The sequence below is a fragment of the Coptis chinensis genome, unplaced genomic scaffold (genome assembly GCF_015680905.1).
Source record: "Coptis chinensis isolate HL-2020 unplaced genomic scaffold, ASM1568090v1 utg9485_pilon_pilon, whole genome shotgun sequence".
NCBI classification, from domain to species: domain Eukaryota; kingdom Viridiplantae; phylum Streptophyta; class Magnoliopsida; order Ranunculales; family Ranunculaceae; genus Coptis; species Coptis chinensis.
This window is the reverse complement of record NW_028238195.1, coordinates 35,535-52,788: the sequence shown is the minus strand read 5'-3', so window position 1 is coordinate 52,788 and position 17,254 is coordinate 35,535. Positions and strand designations below refer to the sequence as shown.

Sequence of the window (17,254 nt, the reverse complement as noted above, 5' to 3'; positions counted from 1 at the left end):
TCATCCTGTCTGTCTAAAGTGTATTTGGGGTGCCTTCGTTGGCCGACACACATAATGTTCCTACTATATGGTGCATGTATCATATAAGATGTGAAGAGGGTTGAAATCAGGGCCGGCTCTGAGATTGTGGGGGCCCAAGGCAAATTCTTAAAAAGGGACTAAGTAACCTATTATTTATGCTACAAAAATATTTTAAATGCCTAATAAGCATCCAAAATTATTTAGTGTAGTTGGTTGCTATTCTAATTTCTCTATCTGTGAGTATTTTTGTATCCAGATCATTTGATATATAGTAGATAAACCCTGCACCAAGCATGAATGGGGGCCTTATTATTGGGCTTTGACTTCTAAAGCGTCACTTAGTTGGCCTTACCCAGAGCCGGCCCTGGTTGAAATGCATCATATTTCACATAAAACACTATGGTTAAATATGAAACAGCTTAACTTTCCTCTTGCTAATTATGTTCACATTCCCTTTAAAAAGTTTTGTGTATCGTCCATGTGAAAAACACGTGCATTTTTGTTATATAGTAGAAAGTTAATGTGAGTGTTGTTGTTAAGTTAGTGGTAGTGGTTTCGCTATTCATGAATGTTCCATCTCCGTGGTGGACATTTTGGTCACACTGTGATATTGACCAGTACTAATTTAGGCCCAGTCAAATTGGTCCAAATACCAATTAGTACGTGGCCGTTTCCCTGGACTTTGGGGATAATAAAAAACAATTCATCACCTGGGCTTCAATTCAATTTCTTTCCAGAAAACTTGAAAAACAGAACAGCTCTCGTTTTCTCTTCTTCTTCGTTTTTGTTCTGAAATCAACAGAGAGGTAAACTTTTTTAATCTTCCTCTAAATTTCCATCAGTATTATTTCACCCATGTTTAATAATATTGTTAAAGTGTTCTTTTATGAGAATCTAGGGTTAGGGTTATTGTTTCTTGTGGTTTAATTGCTTAGTATTTGCTGTTATTTCATCTTTAAACATATTCACACTGTAGATTTCATCTCCTGTTAATCTTTTAGTGATTTCATGTATAATTTCTTGTGGTTTTTGTTAGTTTTCGTAACGTTGTAGTTTATTTCAACTTTATTATTATATTTGTTGTTGGTATTTTAGTTAATAACCCAAGTAACAATGAGAAGCATTTAACAAGATGGAATGAAACCCACCAATCTCTCACAAAACTGTGCGAGCTCAGCTTCAAACTTGGGCACATGCGCATCATGTCTAGGGGACTTCTTGAAACTAAGAAGAAAACCAAAATGAGTCAATCAATAAAACCCATTTCGTAATAAGAAGGAATATTGTGAATTTTACCTCTCTTTAGCTTGGGATCATGAATTTTAGGGCAAGGTCCTGACACACCAAATGAAATTAATTAAACACAATTTAAATTCAAGAAAAAGTAATAAAAATGAGTGTAACTGACCTAGATCACTTTTGGTGTTGACGAAGAAATTGTGAGGGCAAAACCAGACCATATAAGATCCACAAACATCTCTGTCATCCCAACATATTTCTCTATGAGGTTAGATATTTTTATCCCTAATTATCATGACATCTCTAACCAACTAATAATTAGCATGAGAGGAAGTTGAAACTCATTCTCATGGTGAATGAACTACCCACTAGAATTGAAACTCTTAAAATACAATTATTTTATACTAACACATCAAGTCTTCATTAAAACTTTAATCAAATCCCTCTAATGGAAGTTTAACTATGAATCATTAGACTATCATTGAATAAATAATAATAAGAAGAAGACATAGTAAAAGAACTACTGGATTAAAAATAACTTGAATTGTATTAATGGTGGCTAGGCTAATAAAACATAAAACTAGGTTTAGACTAAATTAAATAACTAATGGGAGAAAAAGAGGGAAATTATTCTAACTAATGGGAAGGGAGGTGTTTTTGAGTTTTACCTTAATCCTCTTTATATAAGAGTAGGCTAGGTTTAAAATTTTTGTGCATGGGTTTTGAAGCTATGTTTTAGGCCATTAAATCAAGCCTAAAATCTAATTACTTAAGTCCAAAAAGGATTTCTTTGTTGGAAATTACTGCAACAGTTTTTTCGTCCGTTTTTACTCTTTTGATTAGATCAAGGCCTGGACCATTAGAAAACTCTTTCTGAGCCAGTCGTTTTGACATATAGTAGGCCCGATTCCAAAATCTGAGTCCAAAGATACGGTCTGCGAAAGTTTTGTTGACTTTTATGTTCTATTTCTGTCTGCGTTGATTTTGACTTTTCAGTTTTTACTGGCTTTAGAAAGGTTTTTTTCTCTTTGAAAATTGGGTTTTAACCATAAAACTTCTTAGCAACCAATCTTTATTTCTTTTTCTTGCAAAAATGACATATTTCTTCACATAGTTAACTTAAAGATCTGAAATACACAAAAGTACGTAAACAGTACTAATTCTTATTTATTATAAACATAATTGGTCTAAATGTAATATTATTAAGGGGTTAAAACTATAGTTTTGGGTTATTATCAGTAGTTGTTAAAGTGTTATGTTTGACGTCATATTTGTTTGCCAATTTCTTGTTACACTTGTATTTTAGTGTTCAACAAAAATAAATCAGGGAGCTTCTTTGGTCAGACGACTGCAGAAGTAAATTAAGAAGATGCATAGCCTTTAGGGGGAATGAAACTGTGGCCTCTACATAAAGATCGTTGATCTTAAATATCTTACCTTGGACGGCTAATTTGAAATAGATGGATATTGTTCACTGTGTGACGTCATATTCTCTGACTATACTACACCATAACAAACTATTACTAACGACAAAAAACCGTTGCGAATCATTTTCGCAACGCTTTTTAAGCGTTATAAATAGGGTGTGGGTAAAGTGTTGGAAATGTTTGCAACGGTTAAAAAATGTTGCAAACCAAATTTTCCAACGATTATTAACTGTTGCAGAGTGACAATTATTAACGGTTAAAAAGCGTTGCAAACCAAATTTTCCAACAGTTATTAACCGTTGCAGAGTGACAATTCCTAACGGTTAAAAAGCGTTGCGTAGTTTGATTTGTAACGATTATTGATGATGTTTTAATATTTATTTTTTGCTTTACAACGGTTTACAACCGTTACTAATGTGTTGATATGGTAAAAAAATTATTTCCTGCACTAAACCTGCACCTCCTAGTTTCATATAGAAGCAAATAAAATTACCAATGTTTTTTCATACCATTTGACAAGTAAAATAAACACAAGCAAACACCTGAAAAAAATATTATATTCATTGAACCATATATATAATTTCAAAAGAGTTTTGAGGGTTACAAATTTAGATTTATTAAGGGTTACAAATTTCTATACGATTTTCCAAGTAATCCTGAATCTTCAAAATGCAATAACAAACATTAGCGACGATGGCTTCACTCAATATAAATCCTAGCGCCGCTCCACAAAGCCCATCTAATTCCAAAAAATTCACAAAACAAATAATGAACTCAGAAAAAACAATCATACTAATTAAATTCATACAATTAATTAAATACTTGACCACCACCACTCTCCCCTAAATATAGAGCATTTGTTGTCTACTCTCATATCTCGACGACATAAACAATGATTACATAAAATTGGTGCATATAAAGAAAACCTTGTAGTTACTTGACGAGTTGAAAATTGAGAAAATGGAGTGGGGTTTAAGTTTTACCTTGGTGAGGATCTTGAGGTGAGCATGACTCATCAGATTGGGAAGCAATTCTTTTGGCCTTTCTGTTTTTCCCTTCATAAAATTGATACCCTACATAATACACCGAACTACATAATACACCGAACGACAACAAAATGATCTATCAAGCTAAGAAAGAACTTGCCCAACGTTTCCCATACCTACCTATATATTGATTCCTATCTCTTGAGAATTGCACTAAAATGTGGGATTCAATGGTGCAAATTCCCTCATGCAATCAAACACACCCTTGTTCTCAAGCCACTTTATAAACAAATCAGGAGAGGACACAAAAGCAAATAGATTCTTATATCAACGACTCATTGTATATTTAGAACATACCACTTTTTACTTTCAAACATAACTTCTCATAAGTCATATCAGAACTCCATACACATGTGACACCATTGCCGAATACCGAATACCGAATACCGAATGAGAGAATATTACATTAATTATGTATACACCCAGGCCTTTTCTTTTCACAAACAGTGTTAAATTCCTAAGAAAGAGTTTGGAAAAATAGATTTGGGAGAAAATGGCAAAATTTTGCCTCAGCCTGCAGTTCAAACAAGACACTATAAAGCTCATTTACAAACATAATTTTGCATATGGTAATATGATCACATGGCAATCTTCTAACAAACAATGGTGGAGAATCTCAAACGCTACTACATAAAACACCATTAATGCCCTATGTCTCGGATCTGTTATTCGTCATACCAAACAATGTGTAGCATTCATTCAATAAGCTCCTAGCGACGTTTACAATTAATGACTTCTTCTTACTCCTAAAAGTGAATCAATTGTTAAAACTTATAAACATGAATTCAGTGCATGTGCCTGTGACAAATATTACTAATCGATAATTTCATTGTTTATATAGACAAGGCAAACATGTAGACATGTTGTATTTTCCGCTAAGGGTGGAATTCGAGCTAAACAAGCCGAGCTTTACCATGCTCAAGCTCGGCTCGCCAATTACACGAGCTTTAAATTGAGCTCGAGCTCAGCTCATATAGTAAACGAACGAGCTCGAGCCGAGCTTAAACAAGCCAAGCCTAAGCCGAGCTCCGAGCCCTCGGTTATTTTACACTATAAATATGCTATTTGAACTAAACGAGCCGAGCTTCATCAAGCTCATTTGTTACACGAGCTTTTATTTGAGCTCGAGCTCGGCTCATATAGTAAACGAACGAGCTTGAGCCGAGCTTAAACGAGCCAAGCCCAAGCCAAACTCCGAGCCCTCGGCTCAAATTCCACCCTTATTTTCCGCTAAACATGGGAAGTTATCAAAACAGGAATTTGATAATAAGGTAGCAAGAAACTACTTGCTCATTTGTTATTTTGTGCAGCGATGATCCTCCCCCGATATTGAGCTAACAATCTAATTAGAAACAAAAAATATAACAAATATTGAGCTAACAATCTAATTAGATTACTCGAAAATCAGTATATGCAGATAAGAAAGTTAAAAAGTAAAGATTTGGAAAAATTTACCCTAAAACTCAAATGACGATATTCCACTCCTCGAAGGTTTAGGGGTCTCGAAGCACACCTGACTACGGGAGAATTAAAAGGAGTTAGACTTGGAAAACTAAGGGATGGAATGGGATTGAAAACTACGCAAGGTGTATAGCTAAGCAGGCCTTGGGTATCAAGTTTCGATATTCTTGGAGTTCATATTTAAGGAGGTTCAAAAATATTAGATGAAAAATATATCCTTTCTCCACTATTTTTGGTTGTAGATGCATAAAAGGTGCGGGCAACAGTCTATATGCATTCATTACCATTTCATACATTGATCACACTAGTTATTCTGTTCTACTGCTTCGCATAAAAAACAAGCATAATTCAATTTGAATTGCAAAATGCACTTTAAAATATTCCAACACACAACCAGTTATATATAGAGAGAGAGAGTGAGCTCACATCCATGGTGCGTCTTCAAACCTTGATCCTTCAATCTACAATTGTCACCAATAGGAAGAGTTTTAAGTGGAACCTACAGCATACAACATCAAATTTCAGCACAAAATCCAACCTTGAACTGAAATAAAAAGGAAAACACATCGGGTTTGATAATTTACTACGTTACCCTTTGGAATTTAGTAGGTATCTTTCCTGGAATCACCAATAATAGTGTATTTCAATAGGGTAGCTCCAAGCCTCGAGTTGAAGAGGTTATCCTTAGCATTCCACGTCTAATATATTTGAACCTCAACCTACAACTTCCTCTCCACTTCACATCAAATAGACCAATTGCTCTATATCGAGGAAAAAAAATCAGTTACCATAATGAGTTGATTAGAAGGGACAGGTTTTAGACTGTTCACATTTAAACATTGAGTGATTGAGATAATATTAAACAGTACGAAAATCCAAAGACTACCTGCTAGTATGCTACCATTTTGTTCATAGTAGTAGGTATAGGAACAAATGAAGAGTCCAGCCAACATCCAATAGCTGATAGAAGTACATTGCATACGAGAGTATGGCACAGAGCAGTCTGCAGATCGCAGCTCAAGCAACTGACTATGCCGCCAAAATCCACAAAAAGCAAACAAGGTCATAAAAAGTGCTAATAGCTAAGGAAAAGATAAACAAAAGATATTGACTCACCTACTTAATCATATACAGACGCAAACGAGCAACTAGTTACTTCATGTTCTATAGGACCAATGAAGTTGGATAACAGCAGGGTGATAGGAGAAACACTGTTGACCACGATTTCAAGAGAGAGAGAGTTGTACAGGTAGAAGAGAGTACACGCGGTTCAATAAAATATTATGTACATACAATTCAACTAAAAAAAACGATCAAAATTTTAAACCAAAACAAAGTTTAATTTGTGATAAAAATCTCAGTTGGTAGTAAATAAATATCGTGAAATATGAAAGCCTACTACTTCGATTTGCACCAATCAAATCAAATATTTTCCATGCCCCTCTCTCTGTTTGTTCTCTCCGAAGAAAATTTTGAGGGTAGAAAATAGATTATAGAAGCTTCCCTGCTATCTCATGAAAATTTACTGCAACAAACTGAGTTGTGCACCATGGATTTTCTCTCGTGCAGAAAAGAAAACATAATTTTGATAGAAATGTATGCGTAATATATTTATCCCACCAAGGACAACACCAACAACAAAACCCCTCTTTTATTGCTAACTGCCCCAAGTGAGAAGCAAACACCAGCCAAGCTACGCATTCATACAATCAAACACATAAAGAGCAAGACAAGCTATTTAGAGAACAACCAACAAATTATAGTGAATCATCACAAATAAACAACACATAACATAAATAACGTATCCAACCCTCTCAAACTTAATTGGCAAGAAGTCTACTAAGATTTACTCAGAGGAGTAGGAGTGTGATAGACAAACATAGGTCAAATACTAGAACTTTCGAAGTATAAACTAGAAATTCTTACCAGATGAGAATGAAGAAAATTGAAAAAGGAATCAGAAGATCTTGTGAAGCACGAAACGAGAAGAACACAACCTGATAAAGCACACACATTGATCTCTTAAAGTTTCGGTTCGAATTGCAGAAGAAAGTTTAAGCCTAACCCTTGAGCGCCGACGGTTTGAAGTTGGTGGAGTGTGTGGGCAGAGAGGGAGGAGACTGGAGAGTGTAGCGGCGGTGAGAGAGAGAGGAGAGAAAATAAAGTTATGTTTTATATTTCAAGTTTTTAATTTGTAATACTTCTTAAACGATTTTTAAGCGCTGGCAATTAATTCCTGAAATTCACCGAAATAAAGTAATGCTTTATAACATTACTAACGCTTATATAGCGTTGGCAACTTGCTAACGGTAAATAACCGTTTAGGTGTAGTGCCACTTGGATTAATAACATCAAACTGAGCAATGAGAACTCGTACATACCACCCATAAATATCTGTCTAATATAAAAATGTTCACGGGTCATGAACATCATATCAACATACTTAAAATATCTATGGTTGAAACATGTACAGTTAGAATGGGCAATAAATCTTAGAGATAATTTTTTTGGCATGACTTTGAATCTAAACAGCAGTTTTGGTACCCACGTACTCTGGAAAGTCAAGAAAAACAATTTAGAGAGATGGTATGGACGTGGAACAAAGCTGCCAGAGATTATCAGCTCATATCAAATGCTGCTTTCTATTCGACGCCAAGCTCGACCATATAGTTTCAGAGCGTCGAGAAACTTCCATTCACTGTGTGACGTCATATTCTCTGACCACCTGGATCAATAACATCAAACTGAGCAATGAGAACTCATATATACCACCCATAAATATTTGCCTAACATAAAAATGTTCACGGGTCATGAACATCATATCGACTTACTTAAAATATCTATGGTAGAAACATGTACAATAAGAAGGGGCAATAAATCTTAGAGATAATTTTTTTGGCACGACTTTGAATCTAAACAGCAGTTTTGGTACCCACGCGCTCTGCAAAGTCAAGAAAAACAATTTAGAGAGATGGTATGGACGCGGAACCTTTGTTCCAGAGATTATCAGCTCATATCAAATGCTACCTTCTATTCGATGCCAAGCTCAACCATATATTTTCAGAGCTTCGAGAAACTTCTTATGCTCTTCCTCTGTCCGTCTTTTTCGCTGTTTAGATATTGTGTATGTCTTTCTTGCCTACTCAAATAGAAAACATAGAATGAAACGTTATTTAACAAATATCTAGAATGTTTATTGAATGACTGCTTACATCGTACTTGAATAGCTAGGACATGGAAAATGTAATACCTTAGGTGCATTTTCACCTTTTGTCGTATTCATCTCCTTTAACTATTCATCTCCTTTAACTGAGTTACAGTTACAGACTGGGTTTCCATATCCGAACCCATCCGCAAACTACTTGTGACAATGGTTTTTAACTTTGTCCCTTCAGCTTGATCCTATATCCAAAGCAGGAAATAGCTGGGTTCAATAATCAACTCAAGCATAAATAAAGTTTGTGGAATCAAGCTCATCGCCTGTGTCGTTGTATTGCAGAACCTTTTTTCTGCCTGATTTGCCGTGGCTAACACACCTCTGAAATAATTATAGCATATATACTGATATGGCTATTGAGAAACAACCCACTAAGATATTTCACAATCCACTGGCCACTTATAATTTTTGTAGAATGAAGGAGATAAATTTGGTGTCAATGATACTTAGAACACATGAAAAGAGAAGTGGTAATAAAAATAAATAAATAAAAAATAAATAAATAAAATAAAAAGAAGATGACTAACCAATGATGAAGTACTTGCTGAAGGTTACCAAGTCTAAATCTCCTGTAAGAGGAATAACATTAATGGATCCTATAAGAAAAACTTAACAATATTACATACAACAGAATCATAATTTATAATGGCTCTTTACCTTTAATACGGAAAGCAATGCTACCATTGGACACGTAGGGCTGAACCAAAAGCCTTTTGATATTAATCGGAAGCTATGCTGAGCATTTGAACTTCAATCCGATATTGGAGCTCATCATAGTAGTTTCCATTCTTGAGCCTTTTTTGAGTCGCAACAACCCAACACTATGACACCCAAACATGATCAAACCGACCATTTCCAACTAAGTTTTTGTTGCTTAATATTTAAAAAAAAAAAAACATTGTACTAATTGTTATCACCGTTAATGATCAACAATAGCATCCGTGGCCTGTGCTAATTGGATATTTACCTGAGTTGTCATCTTAGAGTTCTAATTGGACTGTTCATGGAATGATTCAAAACACCCAGTCTTCAAGGTTTAGGACAAACAACACAATCTCTTTGATCATTGGAAGAAGAGTTATTGTTGTTGTTTTTCATCTCTTCACATGTGTTGCCAAGGCGTTCTGTTGATATACACACTGAGTCATCTTTTACATTCAGAATGCCTGTTTATTAAACTATTTTCACTATGATAAAAATTTGAAGGTTTTCTGGAAAATGCTGATTTATGGAGGTGTTTTTGTCACGTATTGCTTACAAATTAAATGGCTTTGTTACTGCCATTTTGATTGATTATTGTCTAAGTTCACTCCAATTGCTTATACACTTCTCCTCTTCTCAGCTTTTCTTTTGTTTTCCAAGTTTTATGCTATTGAGATGTAAAGTTTCTTATACACGTGGCTTCATTTATCCATTGATTTGCATGGTATAATTTAACCTGCAATAAAACAAATATTTATTACTATAAGGAGGAGGAGCGCGAACAACTTGTTTATATAGTCCCTGAAATTATGAATGATAATTCAAACTCCAAATCGACTGTATATAATCATAAGATGTCAAAAGTTGCATACCAAATATAAGAATACATACAGCTAATAATGTGTGTTTCAGATTTATCGCAATGTACATTCTAACTTTCGAACTCTCTTCAAATTTATTGCAATGTACATTCTAACATTTTCAACAACTGTTGGAAAAAAATCACAAATGCAAAGAACCCCTTCACTCGACCAAAGAAATTCTCCAGAAGCCGTCCATTTAAAAAACAGTCTCAATAAGATAAAAAAAACACAACACAGCCAAAGAAAATAAAATCTTGACAAATTTATTGGGTATCACGCAGAAAAACACCACACAACAAATACACTTCCTGTTGTAGTTAACAAAAGATGTCCAAGGCATGGTGATATATTCCACTCAATATCTGACACCCAGAGTACATGACATAAGCTCCAATTTTTATTTTTATTTTTGAAAACCCAAGTCACTCAATTATAATGAGCTACAACAAATCACAGAAAGCTAAGGAATGAAGTGAAAATCTCAATAAAGAAAAATTCAAAAAAAAAAGGCTTCATAAATCAATTGGAAATCAACATAAAATCACCAAAGATAAAAAACTTGCACAGCCCCATATACTAAAATTAGCTCAGTAGTTAACACTATTGAAGATTGAAGAAATTTTTTGAATTAGAAGACAAAACTTGTATATTTTAGAAAATAAGCTCAACCTAAGCTAGAAATAAAAGTCTTTTGACGGATTTGAAGATTTTTGGATCAATCGAGACATAGCACAAATAATTCATTGAAATAGGTTTCTCTCTCTTTTTTTTTTTGAAAGAATGAACTTTCATACACCATTTTTTGTCGAGGATGAATTTTTCAAATTTTGGATGAAGAATAGAGAGAATGTAAATCTGGAATTGAATACTTAATTCTTAATCTCAATCCGTAGGAATGTTGTTTTTTTATGAGAGAAAGAAGACCATTCGGTTGTTTTTTTAGGGGGAAAAGGGATGGGTTTAGAAGGTTTTATAGGTCTAGAATAGGGGCAAACAATTGAAAATACAGAAATAGGGCGTGGAATTCCTTTTTTTCCTGCCGAAACCAAAAAAAAAAAAACTGATGTGTCCACGTTAGAGAAAAAAGGGGGCTAACGTGTCCACATTAGAGAAAAAAGAGGTGGTGACGTGTCTTCTTAGGAGCATTCTCAACTGCTCAATATTATTGGTCTTTGATATATATTTCCACACTTCAATTCGGCCATACAAACATACTACACAGTACAAAGCCTACTTTTCAAACTTACGAAAAATCAAAAGTAGGTAGAAAGCCTACCTTTCATCTCGTATACTTTTCCCATATGTAACAGACAATCATGCTCATGACTTCACAACCATGTCCCATAGGTTCTAAATATTGATATATAAACTTAGTCACTGAATGCAAACACACTTGAACACCAAAATAGATTATCCAAGTCTAAAAATGTCGATATATAAGTAAAAATAAAGAGATTGGAAGTGTCAATAAACTGAATTCAGGAGGCTCACACTAAGAGTTCATCAAGAGGTTTACACTTGAACTCTCCACCCACCAAAATAAGATTCATTAGATGTCATCCCCAGATGCAACACTAAATAGTTGCCAACTCTCACAATGCATAGTTTAGTGCTTGAGGCAAACTCCACAACACATTGTGGTACACAAACTTCAACTATCCTGTGGCACCCTTAATCAAATACTTAATAAATCAAATGCCCAATATTTCTTATGCGATTTAGTGTAGTGTACATGTAGAAGTTTCAAAACGTGAAGCAACACATGGAAAAAGTCCAAACAAAACATTTATGAACATAAGAAAACATTGACACACAAAAAAGAAATTTAACCAATTGCAACCAAGAAGAAAGAAGAGTTAATCTACCTTTTGATTCTTCGGCACTTTCAAAATTCCTTTTGAAAACCCCTCGGTCTGAATTCTTCCGCATCTTCTCCCCACAATTCACAATAGTCAAATTGATAAAAGAAATTCAATTAATGTTAAAAGAATGATCGTCGAGTTAGAAACCAAAAAATACTGAATACCCATTGAATCCCCGTATCAACAAATTACCCCATTACATAAAATTTGAGACTGTAAGAAATAAAAAAAATGGTTAAATGCACATTTAGGGGGAAAAAAAGCTCAAAAAAAGTTAAATGGACGTGAAAATGGCAAACAAATGTGAAAGTAGCTCTTATTAAGCGAACATATAAGCAATTTGAAAAAATCATAAAATTGCACAACAGTCATGCCTTGATAGCATCCTCACCTGATGCTTTGCTTGATGGTTTGCAAATTCACTTATTGCTTCAACTGCTATGTCTTGTGCTGCTTTCTCTTGCAAAGCTTGTTATTGCATGACTCCAGCCATTTCCTTCTAACCATGCAGGTGAATCAAGTAGTGATAAATTATACAACACTACCAAGTACAAAATTTGTGCAATAGAAAATGTAACAGAAAAATATGAGTGTGAAGAGAACCTCATTTCATCCACTTGAACCCGTCAATTGGTGTGTATGCCCCAGCCTTATAGGATGAGTGGGAGCATAACAACAATTGAAATATCCTACGCTAAGAAAACACAAAAATAACAAACCAAAAACCCGTAAACTTACGACTCCAATACAATTAATATATAACCACCCGTAAAATCAAATAAATAGTAGCACGAGCAGAGGTAACAAAAGAACAAAGAACTTATAGTGTTGTTCCATTTGTTCATCCATTTATATAAAAAGAAACTTAATGTATCAAAACCACATGATTTCCTGTTTTTTGAGTTGAGTCCGTAAGCGGGTGTCCGTTTAAGAGCCCCACTATATAATATATAACATCTTATAAAGAAACAGGTGATGACAACGCACATAGCTCTTGTAGTCCATGCAAGGTCCTGAATGATATCCAAAGTAGCATGCAATATAAACTGGTGTTGGTGAGCAGCTTCTTCTTTCTGTCACAGGATTACGGGGCCATAAATCAAACACTCATTCGGAAGTCTAAATATATTTGAAAGCATTACGCATATAATCTGCAAGGAAGTATAACATGTAGTTACGACCTTCCCAAACAATAATTGGAACTCCATACCTAGTTAAGTGATTGATAGCATACTTTAGGGGCGAAACCGAGTTCAGCTTCGTAAATAGGAATGTCATTTCTGTTGACAATTATAAAACATGTTGTACTTGCCATCACACCCAAACTGCACTGCCATATAAATAAATAAATAAATAAAATGATATAAGAAAGTCCTCATATTTGCAATGGAGTCATTAGTATACGTATCAAAAAAAACATTGACTGATACGTGGCTACATATCCTTGCCTCAAATAATTTTCTCTCTTTTAAATTTACATTTGCCGAGCAGACCCAACCCCAAAGCAGGCAATGGCGGAAGTGGAAAGCAAGAAAACCCTAACCCTAGCTGAGGTAAACAATCTTAAATCTAATAATTGTCTTATTGTTGAATTAGATCGGTTCAAATTTACTTTCTCTGAATTAGTCAACTGAGTTTACTTTTTTTAACCGAGTGTAACTGGATTGAAATGTTTCGTAAGATGATCTAGATTTAATTCATGATAAGTAATTAGATTTAGCCAAACAAATTGAAATTATGTTCTAGCTCAATGCACTATTCTAGTTGTCATTTTGTTACAATTATTTCTGTTAGAATCATCTTGTGATTCAAAACTATCGTTGCAGTGTTATTTGTACAGAAATGTGCATGTTTTGTTGTACTTTTTTTAGAGTGCCACGGGCATACTGCTCTTAATGGGAGTTTCTTGTGATTTAGTTTGTCCAAGGAAATTGGTACATTTGTAGTAGATATAGTTAACCAAGTTATTGAGGAACAATAACTGACTATGCATAGTGTATTTGTTTTTACGACTTATACATTGATATTCGAATGTCCCGACTGCCCATGGGAAAGTTTCAAATCCCCAACCATCTTAATTCTAAGCATGTGATTAAGAATAGTTATTAGATATTGACAATGATTCACTATTTTACCTATGTGTGAATTGGGATGCTCTATGCTGTTAAATTTTCGTTTTCAGTTTTGAGTAGTTTTTTTTACGGACTATGAGAAGGTATCTAATTACTGACATCTAACTTTGCTTTTAATAGAGGGGAGGAATATTATGACACGCTAAATTGACAGAAAAATGGCACGCTTTTTGTGGAGCACGTAGATAAGAGTTATGGGATGATTCTTTTTTCAATTACGTTCTCCACATCTTGCAGATCATTTTCACGAGAAATTAGCCCATTTAGATGTTTCTAAGACTCTAACCTTGCCAAAAGATCGTTGCAAAATTGAGTAATTGTGAGCCATTAGATAACTCCTAAAGGCAAGGTTAGACATTTCAATTGGGTTGAATTTTTGTGCAAATGATCTTCATAATGAAGAGAACTTCTTCACAAAAAATAGCCCTTGAACTCTTCTCCATGTGTGCCCAACAATGCATGTCATTTAGTTTGTCATTTTTTCGGTGTAGCTTAATACCCCTGCCCTCTGAAAAGTACCATTTTAACTTCTTATTTTGGTACTCTGTTGGTTACATGTCATCAACAATAGTTTTGTCTGCGAAGATACTTAATAGGTCATATCCTATTCCGTTCATAGTAACATTGTTCACTCATCCAGCATTATTCGCTACCACCAAAAGTGGAGAAAACGGATCCAGTTGAGAGTCCTATTGAAGCAACTGAGGTTGAGAATACAAAGTCTGTGGATCCTAAGGAAGTTGTTCCTGAGAAAATTGATGAAACTCCTCCGGAATCGGTAACCGCTGAGATACCCAGTGAAACTACTCCCGAGGAAGTTGTGACTGAGAAAACTGAAGAATCCCCACCTGTGGAAGAAAGTAGTGATCCTTCTGAACCCGAAGCAAAGCCAGAAGAGTCGGGTGATCAAGAAGTTGCGGAAGAAGAACGTGAGATAAAGGTATCTTTAGCAAATTCATAATTTGATACTCCCTGAGTGCATTTTCTTTTTTTTTAAACATACATTACTTACCCGTCCCACAATGTTTTCATGATATACACTGTCATTAATGTAATGTTTAAAATTCCAGCTTGAGACAGCACCAGCAGATTTTCGTTTCCCGACTACAAATCAATCAAGGCATTGCTTTACCCGCTACATTGAGTATCATAGGTGAGGGAAGTCATTTTGTAGATTCTACACCTAGTTTTGTTTAAAATTCAGCTCAATTTTGCCTAATTTTTTTCTTAAGAATGTGGTTCTGACTTGAAACTGCTCGTCTTTTCAGGTGTGTAGCAGCAAAAGGGGATGGTGCTCCGGAATGCGATAAGTTCGCAAAATACTATCGTTCCCTTTGCCCTGGTGAATGGGTACGTTCTTTTGGTATTAATAAAATATTTGGCAGCTTTCTAATAATGAGCCATTGATGATCACAGAGTATTGTAGTATTCAGATTTGTTTGATGCTCATATAGAACTATGTTGTTGTGTCTTGTTATACTCATCTAACTAAATCAGGTTCTCTATTAGTATATTTCGTTGCTGAAATTCTGAGAGAGCCATGCACATCCATAGGGAAATTTACATTCAAAAAGCAAAGCTTTTGCTGAGTATAGAGTTTCAGCAAAACACTGGGATTTTGATCTAATAACTATAATTGGTGCGTGGCTCACCAACAATTAGCATGAATGCGTTTCTTCTTTCCTCTGCCTCACACATGTAAAAGGAAACTAAATCAACGTTGCGGATAGAAAAAAAGTCCCCGCGCTTTTAGGGATATGTAAGAACTTTAGAAAAGCTTTACATGCTTAGAACAAAATATTAAGTTAATAAAAGAAAATACATCTGGTATATTACTGAAATATAATGGCATTCAAGGTAATTCAGTTTACAATGTTTTGTCGACAATGGCACTAATGATTTCCCTAGGAAAGGACATCACGTTTATGCTATTGTGTTAATTGGTTGTATGTAATGACAGTCTTTGACTGTCACTGCTCAGCAGAATTATCATAATTTGGCCAAGGTCCAGTCTGATCCATTTATACAACTTTACAAGTATGTTTATGATCATTAGAATAGTTTTCTAACGTGATCTAGATTTTGTTTCTGTTACGTAGTTCAGAACTTTTTGACCAATGTGTCCCCAAAGTTTTGTTTTCCCTATGTAGTTCCTGCTCAAAACGGTTTTATAAAAGTTCACCTCTCTGAAAGAATTGTTTGCCACTGTCATAATGCAGGTAGACAGATGGAACGAGCAAAGGGAGAATGGAACGTTTCCAGGACCTTTGTAAACACATTATTGAGGAGCTGTGCAATTGACGTGATACTTCTCAGGAGGCGTTTCTGAAATGGAGAATTCATGAATGTCAGGAAGAGTCCTATTTAAACAACTTAGTTAATAAAACATCTTGCTTGTTGTTGCTACACCAGATCTATATAGAGGATCAGACAAACTACCGCTGATGCCAATCACCGCTTGGTTTATGCATTCATTTTGTCATTTTTTAATTTTGGTTTGTTATTAAGCAGTGAAGGGAATTGAAATGAGCTATTACATTTTAGTACTGCAAATACAGGGTACTTTTTGAGTTTTTTCTACCCACATTTCAAATAAAGATGAGCTGAATCTTAAGGTCATTGCTTTTTTGTTTTGCTGTCTCAATTTTGATAAGAAGTCTGTGGTTTGCGCAAATGACCTGTTAATATCTTGGATCTCATATCCTTTGACAATTTATGCTCATTTAAAATGTGTGTAACACAATGTGTTATACTGAATGTATGACACAAGCCACTAAAGTCGTGACGTGGAAAACAACCTATAGAACTTGTTGGACTGGTAAACTAGATAAAAGAGCAGTCTTCCTTCATCAATCACCACCACCTCCAGCGCCATCATCGTCAGAATCGTCTCAAATGGCAACCACAAGAGACTTACGTCATCCTCATATCTATCTTTTTCTCTCTCATTCTCTTTATTCTTAGTCTATGCATTTTCTTATTTTGGATTTTAAAATTCCAGAGGAAGTGTGGAGTGGGAAGGATGTGAACCTTTCCAATTTGAAGGTGTTTGGTTGTGTGTCATATGTCCACATTAGTGACCAAGCTAGAAGCAAACTTGATGCTGTCACTAAAGTATACCTTCATCGGCTATGGCGGTGATGATTTTGGGTATCGCTTTTGGGATGATTAAAATTGGAAAATCATTCGTAGTAGAGATGTTGTGTTTAATGAGAAGGTGATGTACAAGGATAGAGATGAAGCACAAACCAAGAAATCGGTTACAGAGAGTGGCACAGAGTATG

The 17,254-nt window shown here is 34.9% G+C and overlaps 1 protein-coding gene across 2 annotated transcripts; it reads left to right on the top strand.

Annotated features, from left to right (window-relative positions):
* The first annotated feature begins 677 nt into the window (after window positions 1-677).
* Window positions 678-16,589, top strand: LOC147472601 (uncharacterized). 2 transcript variants are annotated; one of them, XM_086588475.1, is made up of 7 exons: window positions 709-827; window positions 12,811-12,893; window positions 13,330-13,391; window positions 14,611-14,910; window positions 15,041-15,123; window positions 15,239-15,320; window positions 16,190-16,589. In XM_086588475.1, exons 3-7 carry the CDS (start codon window positions 13,350-13,352, stop codon window positions 16,241-16,243), a joined length of 561 nt encoding a protein of 186 aa, XP_086444601.1. In that variant the 5' UTR covers window positions 709-827; window positions 12,811-12,893; window positions 13,330-13,349; the 3' UTR covers window positions 16,244-16,589. The 2 variants fall into 2 exon arrangements, with proteins under 2 accessions (XP_086444600.1, XP_086444601.1); XM_086588474.1 differs by lacking the exon at window positions 12,811-12,893 and having other exon boundaries at window positions 678-827.
* The last annotated feature ends 665 nt before the right edge of the window (window positions 16,590-17,254 follow it).